This window comes from Theropithecus gelada, chromosome 10, assembly GCF_003255815.1.
Source record: "Theropithecus gelada isolate Dixy chromosome 10, Tgel_1.0, whole genome shotgun sequence".
Classification (NCBI taxonomy): Eukaryota; Metazoa; Chordata; class Mammalia; order Primates; family Cercopithecidae; genus Theropithecus; species Theropithecus gelada.
In genome coordinates this window covers 67,992,258-68,009,048 of record NC_037678.1, presented here as the reverse complement: position 1 = coordinate 68,009,048, position 16,791 = coordinate 67,992,258, and the positions used below count along the sequence as shown (strand labels likewise).

Below are 16,791 nucleotides of genomic sequence, written 5' to 3'. Positions count from 1 at the left end.
CCTGAGGGCAGAGAGTTTGGAAGAATCTTACAATGGCAGCTCTAGAGGGAAGCCTGGATATGTTGTTTGACAAACTGAGACCCAGAGAGGTAACATGACTTGAGGTCACACAGCAAGTCTAGGGCACCGACAGGACTGAAAGCCAGGACTCTGGGGAGCCTGAAGCGCCCTGAGGTTTAGACCATCTGGTGCATGTAGAGAATGGAGAGGGTCAGGGCTGGGAGCTATAGGTTCAAATCCTGGCTCTGCCATTGACTATACTTTTGAGACCTAGGAAAGTCACTTGAGCTCTGTGAGTCTGTTTCCTCAACTGTAAAACGGGGAAAATGTCCACCTTTTGGGGTTGTTGTGAAGATAAAAAAAAAAACACACATAAAGCACCATAGCACAGGTCGTGGCACACAGTAAGTGTTCAATACATGTCAGCTAGTGGTATGGTGGTGCAAAAGTAGGTGTCTAATAAATGTTGAATGCATTGTTGAATATGAATTCACACGCTAACAGTGAGACTGTGAGACTCAGCTTCCCCACGTGTAAATCAGGACTCCTAATCAGCCCCTGTCCTGCCGCTTCTGTACAGCCCCAGTAGCAACGTGGATTAAGTAAGGTGTGAAAACGTTCAAGTGCAGAGCCCTCTCAGGTCAGTGTTTACTCAGCACGGCAATTCCTCTCAAGTCCTACTCTGCGAAATTTCCCGTCAGCTTCACTAACTTCTCTACATTCCCTGATGCTCCCCCGGAACCGGGGGTGGGGGATGTCCCTCTTCTCTCAAGCCTGCAGAGCTGAAGAAAAACCGGGGTGGGAAAGCAGAAAGTGTGTAGGGCTGAGGAGCTGAGCCCGAGGAGGGAGGGAGAGCAGGGAGAAGGGCAGTGGGGAGAATGGAGGTGCACGGACGTGGTGTGGATCGAGAACAGGGTCCGCATCGCGGGACTTGGACATAGGATGCAGTGAAAGGATTTGGGGAGCAGTGGGAGAGGTGAGGGTGCTTCGATCCGGGAAGAGTCAGGAAAATGAGGAGCCGGTAGGAGGGAGTGGAGATCCTCCTGGCGGAGAGCTCGCCGCGGCGCAGGGCTCCTAGCTCCCCGCAGCTGCCTCCCCGAACACTCACCCTCCCGGTTCCGAGAACATTTCCCGGCCCGAGCGCCCGGCCCGCAAACCGGGAGGGGAGGGGAGGGGCGGGACGGGGGGGGGATCCGCAGCCCGGGATTGGCCGCCGCCCCGCCAGCCGGTGACGCGAGGCGGGCGGGCCTCTTTGTGACATCACAATCAGCTGTTTGAACGTTCCAATTTGTGCCGTGAGCCCCGCCGCAGCGGCCGCACAGACTCAAAGCCCGGCGGGCGAGCTCAGCAGCCCGGAGCGACCGCGGCCCCGCCGCCTCCCCCGCGAGCCCCCGCGATGCGGCCTGGCCTGTGAGCGGCCGGCGGCCCTGGGACGCCCCGCCGCACAACTACCTCAACGCCGTGCCGCCCCCCTCCCGCCCCCAGGTGAGTCCCGACCCGGGTGGGCCTAGGGGGCTCCCCCGCCACGGACACGCCCTGAGTCCCCCGCGCCCGGGCCTTTGTCTCTCTCCGCCGGCGTCCGCCGGGGCCGCGTTCCCGGCTCCCAATTGGTTGCCGCACGCCCGGTAGACCATGACGTCGTTCTATTTGCATATGACATTGAGACGTCACCAAGGCCGGCACCGCCCCCACAGGCTCGGGTCGCTTGTCCTCCCGTGACCCGGTAGCCGCTGTGTCGGGGCTGGGCCCTGGGTGAGACGCTGCAATCCAAAGGGGGCTGCAGGGGGTCGGCGATTTCCTAGGGCTAATCCAGGGGCTGGGGTCAGGCCTCTGATCCCCTACTTTCTCTTTGCAACCTGAGAAGGAGTCACACGGCGCTGCTGGGCCTAGGTCGAGGGGGTCGTCAGGAGTTCGGGGCTACCTTGGACTCCAGGTGGTTGGGACAGCACCAGATGGTGGTGGGATCCCCTCCCTCCGGCTCCAGACTCCGCCCCCAGGGACTAACAGAATAACATCCTCCTAATCCCTGATTTGTGTGCAGCGCCTTAGCTGATGTCACTCCCAGACCCAAAATGAGGGGTCTTAGACCCCAGTTCATGGAAGGGGCAACAGGCTCAGAGAGGAGAATTAGCTCACTCGAGGTCACACAACCAATTAGAGTCATGCTCACTGAGTGACAGATGCATTATTAGCTAGGGGCATAGACATAATGGAGGCTCAATACAAGTGGTAAGATACACATCTTCCTTTCGCTGGGGACCTGATCTTGGGCTCAGCCTCATCACGGTTTGATAGGCTCCTAGGTCTCCTTACTCCTGGACCTTTTTCCAGGGAATCTCTGGAGATTGGTTCACGTTTTGTGGTCCTGACCCCTTCTGTCCTCACTGTACCTTGGAGCCCTAGAGTCCAATAAAATCGCTGCCTCCCAGCTGTTTGGATCACAGAGAGGTGAGTCGTTGGCTGCCTCGGGGTGTCTCCAGGGCTGATGTTGGGGTTGGAGGGTGGGGTGAGGGTTCCCCCTATTGGCCCTTTACCTCCCCAACTTCCTAGGTTGTCAGCTAGGAAGGGCCTGACCTGGCCTAGTGCAGACAACTCCAAGTGTTTTGCTGCTCCCTCCTCACCTTTGCCCACAGAGAGTATAGGAAAAGGGATAGGATAAGGAGAGTTTCTGACTTAAGTGGATGGGCCTAGAGACTGAACCAGGAACTCCATTCCTGCTGGGAGTTTGCTCAAGGATGGGCTGGGGGTAGGGATGGCTTAGGGCACAAATGCTATTCTGGGCAGAGCTGCTGTGGTTATTAAAGGGAATGGTTCTCCCTGGAGCAGAACTGGGAATGTGAGAACCAGGAAGCTGGCAGGGCTGGGAAAGGAAATCTGGGAGGCTTCCCAAGTGGTCAGGAGAGGGGGCAGGCACTGGCTGGCTGGTGCTGCTGTCACTCCTGGCTGTCACTGACTTGCTGTGTGACCTCAGACAGGGAGCTTCTCCCCCGAGCCTCCCTCCCCTAAACCTATCTGAAATTTGAGGAGGCACAGTGCAGGCTCTGGTACACAGTGGGTCTTCAGGAAGTGCATGCTAAATCTTGGTGCCAGTAACCCCAGACCCTTTTGTAGCTAGGCGAGGGGTGGTGTGGCTAGGTCAAGGTCTTTTTCACCTCCCTGTACCCCTGCATCATTGTATTCTTGGGGATTGTTTGCTGAGTCTTTCCTGACATCCTCCTAATCTGGACTGGATGCACAGTAACGTGGGACTAGGACTGCCCTGCCACTATCTAGCCATGTATTTTTGGATAGATTATGTCTTCTTTCTGATCATCACATTGTAAAATGGGCTGGGTGAATATGATGGTCCCTGAAACAGCTCTTAACTTCTCTTTCATATTCCATGAAGTAGTAGGTTCTTGAAAGGAGGATGTGCCTCATTAAGGCCTTGATATTCCCTTCCTTCAAGAGGGGCCAAACTTTCTGGGCTTTTGGCAATGGAGTCACCAGCTCCCTGTGGCTACAGATGGGTTGGGATACATGAATTGTGCTGGGCGGACACTAGTTGGGGGTGGCGCCACCTTCTTAACCCTTGTAGATCTCCCACCCCCATCCCACCAGGGAAGCCAGCATCTTGAGCCTCCTATGCGTCTGCAAATGTGGAAATCTTCTCAGGGTATGGAAGTGAGGTGATTCTGCAGCAAGTGTGAAAACAATTCCAGGGAATGGGGGAGGTAGCAATAAGCATGGCAATACTGCAGGTGGATTAGCAGAAAGAGGAGAAATACCTCCAGGGAAGTCTGGACCTGCCCCCAGGAAGTTCTACAGGAAGTGTGGAAACACCCTTAGAGAATGGTGACAAGTGGCTCAGCAGCAAAACCATTGAGCATCTTTAGGGAACAGGTGTGGAGAGTCAGTCAGGCTTCAGGTACTGGGGAGTATGGCCAGCAGCCCCCAGCCAAGCTCTAGTCCTGAGGTAGACTGGCATGGGGAGGGGGTAGATCTAGAGCTACCAACTTGGTGTTTCCATTTCTGGAGTAGGGGGCCTCCCTCTTCATCTTCACCCAGGGAAGGATTGGTTAAGGGCTTGCCTGGGTCTGGGTCCAACCCTCAGTGCTCATCTTTAAGGGCCCCTGGAAACTGACAGCTCCCTTCCTCCATCATCACCTCCCACTGACCTGCTGTCTCCCTGAGCCCAAGCAACCTGATCTTCCTCCTAGCCTGGGATGCTGCCCTTGAACAGGAGCCTAGGAAAAGGGGGTCAGAGGGGGGAGGGCATGACATCTTTACACCTCGTATGACAGACACAACCGAGCCATGCCAAATCACATGGCAAGATGGTAGCAGTTCTATGGGATTTCTGCTGGCCAGTGCTTTTCAAACCACACAGGCTCCAGGAGTGGTTCTTAATCTCTCGGGTCAAAGATTGCTGTTTAGGAAATCATGATGAAAACCAAGGTCCTTTTCCCAGAAAAATACACATGGACCATGACCCCTGTCCACCAAGTTGAAAATATCAAATTCAGACAGACACCCAGAAAAGGCAATAGAATATGGTGATTCTGGGTGCTACCTCTGGAATCTGATTGTGTGGATGCAAATCCCACCTTTGTCTCTTACTAGCTGTGGGACTTTGGGAAAGTTAACTTCTCTGTGCCTCAATTTCTTCAACTGTAAAGTAAGGATAGTAATTATCTACTTCCTGTAGTTGTGAGGATTACATGAGGTAATGTAGGTAAAGCTGCTTAGTATAGTGCCAGGAACATAAATGTTAGCTATTATTATTATTATTATTATTGAGACTGAGTTTCGCTCTGTCACCCAGGCTGGAGTGCAGTGGTGCCTTGCAGGTTCCAGTGATTCTCCTGCCTCAGCCTAGGATTACAGGCACCTGCCACCACGCCCAGCTAATTTTTGTATTATTAGTAGAGACGGGGTTTCACCCTGTTGGCCAGACTGGTCTTGAACTCCTGACCTCAAGTAATTCACCCACTTCTGCCTCCCAAAGTGCTGGGATTACAGGCGTGAGCCACCGCGCCCAGCCTAGCTATATTGTGATGATAACAAGCAGACAGTGGCCGGGCGCGGTGGCTCAAGCCTGTAATCCCAGCACTTTGGGAGGCCGAGACGGGCGGATCACGAGGTCAGGAGATCGAGACCATCCTGGCTAACACGGTGAAACCCTGTCTCTACTAAACACATACAAAAAACTAGCCGGGCGAGGTGGCGGGCGCCTGTGGTCCCAGCTACTCGGGAGGCTGAGGCCGGAGAATGGCGTGAACCCGGGAGGCGGAGCTTGCAGTGAGCTGAGACCCGGCCACAGCACTCCAGCCTGGGTGACAGAGCAAGACTCCGTCTCAAAAAAAAAAAAAAAAAAAAAAACAAGCAGACAGTATGGGCAATTTCCTCCCTGCCTGGAGAACTCCTGTTTACTCCTCAGAGTCCAGCTTGGATGTCCAATTCTCTGGAGACCTTCCCTGGCAGAGCTGTGTCATATGTCACTCTTTCTATGTTCCTAAAGCACCCTGTAATAATAACTATTAGTTTGTTGAGTGCTTACCGTATGCCCAGACATAGTTCTAAGCACTTTATAAGTGTTTAGCTAATTTAGTTCTTTCCCCCCGCCTTTTTTTCTTTCAATAACTTTGATATAGCTCATTTAATTCTTATTAGAGCCTGGAGGAGGATACTATTATTAGCTTATTTAATTCTTATAAGAGCCCGGAGGAAGGTACTATTATCATTGTCTTTTGACAGATGAGAAAACTAAGGTACAGATAAGTTAAATAACTTCCTAAAATCATACAGAAGATTAAAAAAAAAAAAAACCAAAACCTGGATTTGAATACAGAAAGCACATATCCTCAAAGTGTCCGCACATATCCCTGTTGTGTGTACCCTTCTCCCTGCTCTGGGGGTGATATCTTCTGTCCTCTGCCCCAGGCCAGGAGTGGGGTGAACTTCAATCATCTCAACGTCCGTCTATGATTCCCAGGTTTTTGCACTGCCATAGGGCGACCCCGTGAGGCCGCTTCGCCCCCCACCATGTTCCAGCGCCTCACCAGCCTCTTCTTCAGCACCCCCTCGCCCCCTGAAGACCCCGACTGCCCCCGCGCCTTTGTGTCGGAGGAGGATGAAGTGGATGGCTGGCTCATCATTGACCTGCCGGGTGAGGTCTGGGTCTGCCTCCTGGGCCTGTGAAGTCATTCTAAGGGCAGATGGCCGAGCAGAGGGGAAGGGTGCTGCTGGGGGATTGGGGAGTCCCCCAAGCCTACTGGAGGTGGGGTCACGGGACCCCTTCCCATGAGAGGCGGGGCCCTCTCCTGGCGGCCCAGGAGAGGCCGCACATCAGGTCCCCTAGGGCAGCAGGGCGAGATTCCTGGCCCGTGGGTGCCCCGGGGAGCTGCGGACGGGCTGAGGGTCTGACTAACGATGCCCTTTCTCTCCCCGCCCCCTTGTCCGGTGTGCGTGTGTGTCCCTCCTTGCTGCTCCCCTCCTCTGCACGGCTCCCAACCCGCGCCCCTTAGACAGCTACGCGGCTCCACCCAGCCCCGGGGCCGCCTCTGCCCCCGCGGGCCGCCCTCCGCCCGCGCCCTCCTTGATGGACGAGAGCTGGTTTGTTACCCCTCCCGCCTGTTTTACTGCAGAGGGGCCTGGACTCGGTCCCGCCCGCCTCCAGAGCAGCCCCCTGGAGGACCTCCTCATCGAGCACCCCAGCATGTCCGTTTACGTCACCGGCAGCACCATAGTGCTGGAGCCCGGGCCCCCTTCCCCGCTCCCGGACGCGGCCCTGCCAGACGGCGACCTCAGCGAAGGGTGAGCGAGCCGGGGGCGGAGCCTGGATGCCCAGGGAGATCGATCTTGGAGGCCAGGGTCCAGGCCAGGAGGCTGGGGAAGCGGGCCAGCCCGGCCCCGTGCTCGAGGGGGTAGCGGCCTTGGGAGAGTTGCGTTTGAGACAAAGTAGGGGGCCCGTGAGCCGCAGGGCGAGGCTAGAAGCGGGCCTGAGGATGGAGGGGCTGGGCTGTTGGGTGGGAGAGGCGTGGCTTCGTGGCCGGGGCGAGGCTTGGGAGGGAGGGGCGTGGCTAAGAGGCCGGGGCCGGATTTGGAGGCTTGAGGAGCTTGGCTGGAGCGTCTAGGGAGTGGGACTTAAACAGAAAGGCAAGGGTGGAATGGGGAGTTGGGTGTCCAGTCTTCCCCGAGGTCCAGTTTACCTGTTATGGGCTAGAACCGAGGAGACACCTCCGGGTTGGTACCCACAAGAAGGGCGTCGGGCACCCCAATCTGAACGGACACAACTGCGCCAAAGCAAGGGTGGGAGATGGCAGCGCCCCCTAGCTCCCCCACCTGGCTTACCCGGCTTGACCGAGCCTCGCTCTGTCCCCACAGGGAGTTGGCGCCCGCCGGCCGCGAGCCCCGGGCCGCGCGCCACGTCGCTCCTCTCCCAGCGCGGGCGGCGCTGCTGGAAAAGGCGGGCCAGGTGCGGCGGCTGCAGCGGGCCCGGCAGCGGGCGGAGCGCCACACGCTGAGCGCCAAGGCGGTGCAGCGACAGAACAGAGCCCGCGAGAGCCGTCCGCGCCGGTCCAAGAACCAGGGCAGCTTCATCTACCAGCCGTGCCAGCGCCAGTTTAACTACTGAGCGTCCACCGGCCGCGCCGCGAACCCCTTGCTGACTCCCGATCCCTGTCGGGCTCCTCCGACGCCTCGGGCTGGACACCGAAACCTCCCTTCTTAAAGCGTGTGAGGTTAGGTGATAACCGACACCCTCAATATCCCCATCTCTGATCGTCTAATCTGCCTCTGAACCCCTTCAAGCCCCCTTCACCCTCACTCCTTCTGGCCCCCATACCCAGCATCTAATCATCCATGCCCCCTACTCCTGACCCCTCCATCCTTTCTTCTCCGGTCCCCATCCCTGTCTTTCCCCTTCACCCTTGCCCTTCAGTCCTCTACCTCTGGCCCACCCCTATTTCTGAAAGCTTCTTCCAGTCCCTGATCTGGCTCATTCCTCACTTTCAACTCCCACCTTACATGAGTCACACTATCCCATGGTTGGCATTACACTTACTCCTGTTCCCTTATTCTTCATTCCCAGTAATTCCCTCCCAAATGGTGGGGACCCTGAGCCCAGCTCTGACCAGGTAGAGCCTTTGCAGCTTGGGCTGCTGTCATTGACCTCTAGTAAGGGCTCAGGGTTTTGCTAATTTTAGTCTCCCCTTCCTTCTGCCTTGGGGACGGTACTCTGTGGAGCTACTTAGGCCTGGAAAGGTACAGTATGTAGAAGAGGACTGTGAGATGTGAGTTAGAGGGAGAAGACGGAGGGAATCTAGGGAACGAGGCAGCCTGTTGGAGATGCGGACAGGACAGACACGTTGAGAAGCTGCAGGGAGCAGGGCACCAAGGGAGTGTGCACTGTGCTTGCTCAGAGAGGCCAAACCCTGCTCCCAGGCTGAAGCCTGGAGTCTGCCCCCACTTCCCTTTTCTATAATCCACCCTTGTGCAGGTCCCGGAATCCGAAGGGCTTAGTCAGTACCTTGCCACTCTACCCCTGACATGTCACCCGAGTAGAAGCTGGGCAAGGCCCCACCATCCTGGCCATCTTTTCACAAGCCCAAGGTGCTAGAACTAGCTTAGGAGACATGCAGGCCACGCGGCTTCTAGGCAGGGAAAGGGCACACACTCTAGGTCAGCGTGCAGAGCAGTGATGCTGGAGGACACACCATGGGGTGAAGTCATCCCAAGGCTGACAGCTCAGCTTTCACCTTGCCTCTGGCCTTGTATTTCACACCCTGCTCAGTATGGCTAGCCAGCAATCCTAAGTAGGAGTCCAGGACCCCTACTGTCCCAATCCGCAAATTGTTCCTATCCAGGTTCAGGGCCTTCAGGGGGCCTCTTTTCATTTTCTCCCACAGGCCTCTCTTTCTTTCTAGGTTGCTGGGGAGAGATGGGTGCCCTATGGTCCCCCTCCCCTCCTCCTCCAGTAAGTACCTGGAGGAGGGAACCTGAATCCCTGGGGGAGACAGACGGGGCAGGGGCCACCGGCCTCCCCCTTCTTGTGGTGAGACTGAATTTTGGGCTCAGACACCAGCAATAGCCTCCTGGGATGCCCCGAGTTGCTTCCCATTTCCTCTTTCTAGCCACCCTTTTCTAGTGTGTGCCCACTCTTCCTTGGAACTTTTAAGAGTTCTTGGTACATATGAACATAAGTCCTCCCCTCACCCCAACTCTAGGTTTCCAGGCCTCCCAGCCAAGCTGAGGCTTGGAGAAAACTCTGCATTCCCATGAGGGCAAAGGCAGCTGCCCTCCCTGATCCTCTAGCCCCAGGCCTCATGGGGGATATGTGGGGAAGGGATGGGGTATCCCCATGGATGCTGGGATGAGGACAGAGGAATACCTGATGGGGTCTCCTATTCCAGGGAATAAGCCAAATTAACACTAAAAACGGATCAAAGCTCCCACGCCAGTCCACTAGGGCCCCAGTAGTTGACAGCCTTGCTCCTCTCCCCAAGTTCTCCTTCAGTTACAACCTAGTTGCTTTTATTCTTCCAGCTACCACTTGGGCACTTCACAGCCAGCCTAGGGTCTTCGGCACCTCCAAGAGCTGAAACTCCCTCCAACCCTTCTTGCCTACTCCTCACTGCCAGCTGGGACCTAGGCTCAGTCCTGTGTGGTGCCCATGATCCTTCTGGTGGGGGAAGAGTTTAAGTTATAGGGCATTTGGCTCAAATTTTAAAAGGCCTTTTCTTTACATGTATTTCTGGAGGCTCCTGTAGTTCTAGAACCCAATCTCTCACGTGGCAGGTTGCAAGGCTATTTTTTTGTACCTTTCCTATAGATTCTGTAGCATTTGAGTGTGGCAATATTTTAATTGTGTATAGATTTCTAAAAACCAACACTACTCAGTCTCCTGCTAGTCTGACTCCTGAAGCATCAGCCCTTGTCATACTGTATTGACTGTGTACGTGCCTTTCACCTTGAGCATGCTTCAGGATTTTTTTTTTTTAAACCACAGAACTTGAATACATGAGGGAACCAGAGTTCAAAGTCCTATGCAACCTTAGGAGGGGGTTAGAGACTCTGTTTTGATGGATGTTTTCAGAGGCCCTAGAGTTTGTACCAGTTTGTGAGTATTAATGTCAGTACTACCAGCACTTTGCCAAAACTGTGTCAGAGGGACCCGTTTCTAGAGTGAGTCCCAGTTACATCAAAGAGTGACTTCCAGTTATTCCCCAGTTAAGTCTGAGTGGGTCCTTCAAGCTGGGTGTCTTTCCAGCCTTTGCCAGTCTAGTCCCAGCAGGGCACCGTGTGTGTATGAATGCAGTTTGGTGCTGTTTTAGAGTATGCCTGCTCCCCAGCCCCCTGCCTGGAACCTTCTAATCAACTTGCTCTGACCTATAATGTCTTAGGTGCAACAAGGACCCCATCAGAGCTCTTGGATACCCCCCTAGATCCATGTGGCTTTACATGAGGGGACTGAATGCAGACACACCATAGCCCCCTTCTACTACTTTCCCTCTCGCCCTGCCACCTAGTTCCACATGGAACCAACAGGTTGAGTGCATCCCTGTTGGGTGTTTTGAGACTGGCTGAAATGAGGAGATTTTGACCATGTGACGTGTCAACAAACTCAAGGAAACAACCACCTCAACTGGGTCATGTGGCATGCCTGTGTATGTGTGTAACAGAATTCTGATTGTTAGACTGTAATGCTATTCCTCTATGGGAGAAAAAAATTAATATAAAGAAAAACAAATAAAAATCTATTTAAAGCACATGATCCTTTCTGCCTGAGTTGAGCTAAGTATGAGAAGCACTTTGTAATCTTAAGCACAGTAGTGGCATAGGATATTATGATAAAGCTGGCTTTAGTTCTGGTGTATGTGTCATGGGAGAGGAAGAGGGGAGATAAGCTTACTGGGAACAGAGCCAGACAATGGGGTCTGACTCATAAATAACTACTTTTAGAGGATCCTTATAATGCAAGATGCATATATGAAGACAGCTGAAATGGAGATGAGAATAAGAGCATGACAGAATGACCAACTCATCCTTTTGGTTTCAGGCACTGGGTTAGAGCAAAAGCAAGGAGCCACTGGAGGGAAAGGATGAAGTCTAGCCCTAGGGGAGATGCAGCAGAAGGCTGAAGCCCAGGCTGAGACAAGGCCAGGGCCCCCAGCATGAGTCTCCTGAAAGTTGGGGGTAGGGTGGGGCAGAAGCAGCTGGCTTTGGAGACTACACACATTTTGAAGCAGGGCAGCCAGAGTGAAATGTAGTGAACATCTCTGAAATATATAACACAAAATGACCCCTCTAATTTGGAAGCTGCTCCATCTAACCACAGAACTGGACTGAAGGTGGAAACCTGACCTAAACTGGACTAGATTCTTTTTTTTTTTTTTTTTTTTTTGAGACAGAGTTTCACTCATTGCCCAGGCTGGAGTGCAATGGTACAATCTTGGCTCACCACAACTTCCGCCTATTGGGTTCTAGCAATTCTCCTGCCTCAGCCTCCCTAGTAGCTTGGATTACAGGCATGCGCCACCATGCCCAGCTAATTTTGTATTTTTAGTAGTGACGGGGTTTCTCCATGTTGGTCAGGCTGGTCTCGAACTCCCGACCTCAGGTGATCCGCCCGCCTAGGCCTTCCAAAGTGCTGGGATTACAGGTGTGAGCCACCACACCTGGCCCTGGACTAGATTCTTTTTTTTTTTTTTTTTTTTGAGACGGAGTTTCGCTGTGTCGCCCAGGCTGGAGTGCAGTGGCCGGATCTCAGCTCACTGCAAGCTCCGCCTCCCGGGTTTTTATGCCATTCTCCTGCCTCAGCCTCCCGAGTAGCCGGGACTACAGGCGCCCGCCACCTCGCCCGGCTAGTTTTTTGTATTTTTTAGTAGAGACGGGGTTTCACCGTGTTAGCCAGGATGGTCTCGAACTCCTGACCTCGTGATCCGCCCGTCTCGGCCTCCCAAAGTGCTGGGATTACAGGCTTGAGCCACCGCGCCTGGCTGGACTAGATTCTTGATGCTGGCACAATCTTACAGGCCAGTCTGGGCCCACCTCCTGCACGGAAGAGATGTAAGCACAATTGTTTTGGATCTATCCACCATGCATATGGAGAAGCAATGTGTGACGTGGTGAAAAAGTGCTGTCTCAGCTGCTGACAGCTTCCTGTCCCTAGAAAATCCTGGGTGGTCATTGATCTTCTCTAAGTTGGTTTTGTTATTTGCATCAAAAGAAATTTGAGCAGGCCGGGCGCGGTGGCTCAAGCCTGTAATCCCAGCACTTTGGGAGGCCGAGCCGGGCGGATCACGAGGTCAGGAGATTGAGACCATCCTGGCTAACACGGTGAAACCCCGTCTCTACTAAAAAATACAAAAAAACTAGCCGGGCGAAGTGGCTGGCGCCTGTGGTCCCAGCTACTCGGGAGGCTGAGGCAGGAGAGTGGCGTGGACCCGGGAGGCGGAGCTTGCAGTGAGCTGAGATCCGGCCACCGCACTCCAGCCTGGGCGACAGAGCCAGACTCAGTCTCAAAAAAAAAAAAAAAAAAAAAAGAAATTTGAGCAATATATATCAAAGTACCTGGCATAGTGCTGAACAGGGTTGGTTTCTTCAAAGCCAAGAATGAAGTGAGGGAGCAAGTATGTACATTTTCCTCAACTTGCCAGGCGGACATCTCAGGTGCGATGAGGACTAGATGGGAATTCCATTCACAAAGAAGGCTGTGTCTGCTTATTTAAGGTCCAAAGAAAGAGCTTATCACCCAAAAATCCCTTACCAATAACATAACTTTATGTTCTATGACAATGACATTTATTTAACACATTATTTCGCATTGTACAAATCCTTAGATTCTCTTTATTCACTGGTCCATTTCTACAACAAATACATCCAAAACACTATATAATAAAATTATTTACAACATTTCCAAATGAGAAGATTGCTTTTGCCCCCACTACTGCTATTCACACACAGTACTTCCACAGCACAATACGTCATTAGGAGATCTAAAAATGCTCACCCTGTACTCTAGGCTGCTTAGGAAATGTGAAAACTATTAACATTTATAATGGCATTAGCTCCTTTCAATACAAGACAACATTTTAGAAACCTTGAACTTCCACTCGCAACACCAAAAGGGCTCAACAATCCTGCTTTCCCCATTGCACTTTATGAAACAGGCTGCAGGGACTAGGAAAAGGGCCACATTATTAAAATTACTAACTGTACAGAAATTGATTTAAAAAAGTCACAGCTCAAAATTGCTCTTTGTAAAAGTCACACACATTTACAAGTATCAAGTCGCCGTCCTGCTTGTTTACTTGGATTTTCTTCGCTTGGATTGCACCGCACTGGTTATGTCTGTGGGGGGAAAGAATGGACGTGTTCAGCGGAGGTTAACACTTTATAGCAGTACCCTTTAGGCAGTCCACAACAAGCAGGGCAGACCTAAGGGGAGCCCTACTTGACTCGGAATCTGTCTAAGAGGTGCTCTGAATGGAGCACAGGCTTTCTTTGATGACCTATGTGGGAAGAAGGTGTGGTCCTGCATTGGGCAGAATTGGGGGAATGTGACAAACGTGGTGGGCGATGAAGCACACTGACTAGAGAAAGTGCAGGGTGGAGAGAGCCTTTGTAGCTGGGCAATTCACCCACTGTTTCCCTCACCAGTTCCCATCATACAACGAAGTATGAATAGATAGATTGACAATGCTTTTGGTGGAAATCAACAAGTAATGCCATAAGCAAGTGAGTAAGTTGTGTTAGAGTGCAAAAAAAAAACCTGCCTTGGGATCCCTTTTGGAGCCAAGCTATTGTTTCACAGTAAGGAACCATTTTTGTCATGCTATAGTCAAGGTCTAAACAACATGACCATGGGCCCTGGTCAATGAGTGTCTACTATGGCCCAGCCAGTTATATCAAGACTGTGGAAGGCTGGGCGTGGTAGCTCACGCCTGTAATGCCAGCACCTTGGGAGGCCGAGGCAGGTGGATTGCCTGAGGTCAGGAGTTCGAGACTAGTTTGTCCCATCTCTACTAAAATACACAAAAATCAGCAGGGCGTGGTGAAGTGCACCTGTAATCCCAGCTACTCGGGAGGCTGAGGCAGGGGAATTGCTTGAACCAGGGAGGTGAAGGTTGCAGTAAGCTGAGATCCCACCACTGTACTGCAGCCTGGGTGACAGCGAGACTCCGTCTCAAAAAAAAAAAAAGACTGTGGATATATCAGTCATGAACTCAATTCAGAACAAGCAAGAGTCTGCTCTGAGTCCAAGTGAGCCTGAAGGCTTCATGGAAGAGGGGAACTGAGTGATTTACACACAGAATGACAGTGACATAAAGGCAAATGACTATGTTTTGATTCATTTAGTTTCTCTTGTCTTAATCTTATGCCAGACTTAAACAGTGTTTCTTAAAAACATTTTAGGCTGGGCGCAGTGTAATGTATTACATGCCTGTAATACCAGCACTTTGGGAGGTCGAGGCGGGCAGATCACCTGAGGTCGGGAGTTCGAGACCAGCCTGACCAACTTGGAGAAACCCTGTCTCTACTAAAAATACAAAATTAGCCAGGTGTGGTTGCACATGCCTGTAATCCCAGCTCCTAGGGAGGCTGAGGCAGGAGAATCACTTGAACCTGGGAGGCAGAGTTTGCGGTGAGCTGAGATCACACCATTGCATTCCAGCCTGGGCAACAAGAGCAAAACTCGTCTCAAAAAAAAAAAAAAAAAAAAAAAATTTTGGCCAGGTGTGATGGCTCACGCCTGTAATCCCATCACTTTGGGAGACTGAGGCGGGAGGCTCACTTGAGCCCAGAAGTTTTGAGGGCAGCCTGGGCAAGATGGTGAGAACCCATCTCTACAAAAAGAAAAGAATTAGCTGGGAATGGTGGCACATGCCTGTAGTCCCAGCTACTTAGGAGACTGAAGTGGGAGGATCACTTGAGCCCAGGAGTTCATGGCTGAAGGAGTTCAAGGCTGAAGTGAGCTATGTTCATGCCACTGTACTCCAGCCTGGGAGACACAGACCCTGTCTCTATTAAAAAAAAAAAAATTCTACACAAAGTTATGGCAGAGTACAGTGAATAGCTTGAAGCTCTCCAAATGTAAACACTTCTTTAGAATCTCATATTGACTACAAAAGGTCACCTTTACTTCATATTCTGGTTTTAATATGAAAAGTGTTCTAAAATTACTTCTCATCAAGGAGAAAAAAAATGCTTCCAGTATATCAACACAAAAGATGAATCAGATTTACCCATTTCTGGTAAGTAGGCTGAATTTTCTGATACTGCATGTTAGGTTGTATTCTAAGCAAATTTTACTTTGTCTTTTGTATCATAATATTTTGCGAACCCAGACTCTAATAAATATGTAGATTTTAAGGAAAAATTTTACTACTCTGTTAGCTAAGGTAACTGCTAAGAAGTGAGGCCTAGGCCAGGAGCGGTGGCTCACGCCTGTAATCCCAGCACTTTGGGAGGCTGAGGCAGGCGGATCACCTGACGTCAGGAGATCCAGAGCAGCCTGACCAACGTGGAGAAACCCCATCTCTACTAAATAATACAAAATTAGCCAGGTGTGGTGGCGCATGCCTGTAATCCCAGTTACTCGGGAGGCTAAGGCAGGAGAATTGCTTTAGCCTGGGAGGCGGAGGTTGTGGTGAGCCGAGATTGTGCCATTGCACTCCAGCTTGGGCAACAAGAGCAAAACTCCGTCTCACAAAAAAAATAAAAAATAAAAAGAAGTGAGGTCTAGATGAATTTCCAAGAGGTGCCCAGTAATTTCATTCAGGCCTCTGTTGGTGGAAATTTCAGTATGTTTATCTTCTCAAAGGTCATGTTTTTTTGTGCCATGTGGTAGAATCAGTCTTTCTGATTTACTCATTAGTCTTTTACTAATCAGAAGACAGTTAATCTGCCGGGATGTTAATAATGGTGTTCTTTATTTTAATTCATGTAAATTAAGAGTCTCACAGAGCCCACACAACTCCCTAAAATCAACTCTTGAGGTCCAGATCTCAAGCTTTATTTTCACTGCAGCAAATCTGTCATGTGCAGTAAAAATAGGCAGGTTTTTGTCTTGACAGTGTTCATCCTCAGAAAAACATTCATTAATTAGGTCAACTTTGGAAGCTTTTCCCTTGTTGTGATATGAAGGATCAAGTGGTATGTCTGAGAAACATATGTGGCTGGGAAAAGAAGTGGGTAGTGGAGTGTGGGTGAGAATCAACCTCAGGCTCCCCCTCCTTCCTTGCTTGTTCCCATTTGTCACTGCTCCGAAGCACCCAATGAACTGGCAGGCTGCCTCTGAGCGTGAATCAATGAGTGGGGCCAGGAATAAACAAATGACTTGTGCTAGAAACTGCAAAAAAAACACAAACATGGCCGGGCGCGGTGGCTCAAGCCTGTAATCCCAGCACTTTGGGAGGCCGAGATGGGCGGATCATGAGGTCAGGAGATCAAGACCATCCTGGCTAACACGGTGAAACCCCGTCTCTACTAAAAAATACAAAAAACTAGCCAGGCGAGGTGGTGGGCTCCTGTAGTCCCAGCTACTCAGGAGGCTGAGGCAGGAGAATGGCGTGAACCCGGGAGGCGGAGCTTGCAGTAAGCTGAGATCTGGTCACTGCACTCCAGCCTGGGCGACAGAGCGAGACTCCGTCTCAAAAAAAAAAAAAACAAAAAACAAAAAAACCCCACAAACACACCATTAAAAACCCTCATCTTTTGGATACTATGGTTGGTGGGGAGAAGTGGTGAAGGATGTACTTTCATACTTCCATGAGGAAAAAAATAAATTTTTTTTTTTTTTTTTTTTTT

The 16,791-nt window shown here is 51.6% G+C and overlaps 2 protein-coding genes across 6 annotated transcripts in view; one reads left to right on the top strand and one right to left on the bottom strand.

Moving 5' to 3' along the window:
* Positions 1-1,262: 1,262 nt before the first annotated feature.
* Positions 1,263-10,750, top strand: TP53INP2 (tumor protein p53 inducible nuclear protein 2). 5 transcript variants are annotated; one of them, XM_025398605.1, is made up of 5 exons: positions 1,263-1,485; positions 2,332-2,448; positions 5,975-6,148; positions 6,507-6,795; positions 7,366-10,750. In XM_025398605.1, exons 3-5 carry the CDS (start codon positions 6,025-6,027, stop codon positions 7,613-7,615), a joined length of 663 nt encoding a protein of 220 aa, XP_025254390.1. In that variant the 5' UTR covers positions 1,263-1,485; positions 2,332-2,448; positions 5,975-6,024; the 3' UTR covers positions 7,616-10,750. The 5 variants fall into 5 exon arrangements, with proteins under 5 accessions (XP_025254390.1, XP_025254392.1, XP_025254395.1 ...); XM_025398607.1 differs by having other exon boundaries at positions 1,281-1,485; positions 5,993-6,148; XM_025398610.1 differs by having other exon boundaries at positions 1,281-1,485; positions 6,627-6,795.
* Positions 10,751-12,765: 2,015 nt separating this feature from the next.
* NCOA6 (nuclear receptor coactivator 6) overlaps positions 12,766-16,791 on the bottom strand; it is a 120,021-nt gene continuing 115,995 nt past the window's right edge. The window contains exon 15 of the mRNA XM_025398598.1: positions 12,766-13,332. Coding sequence (XP_025254383.1) covers positions 13,289-13,332 — 44 coding nt within the window. The 3' untranslated portion in view covers positions 12,766-13,288. The remainder of the gene's footprint in view (positions 13,333-16,791) is intronic.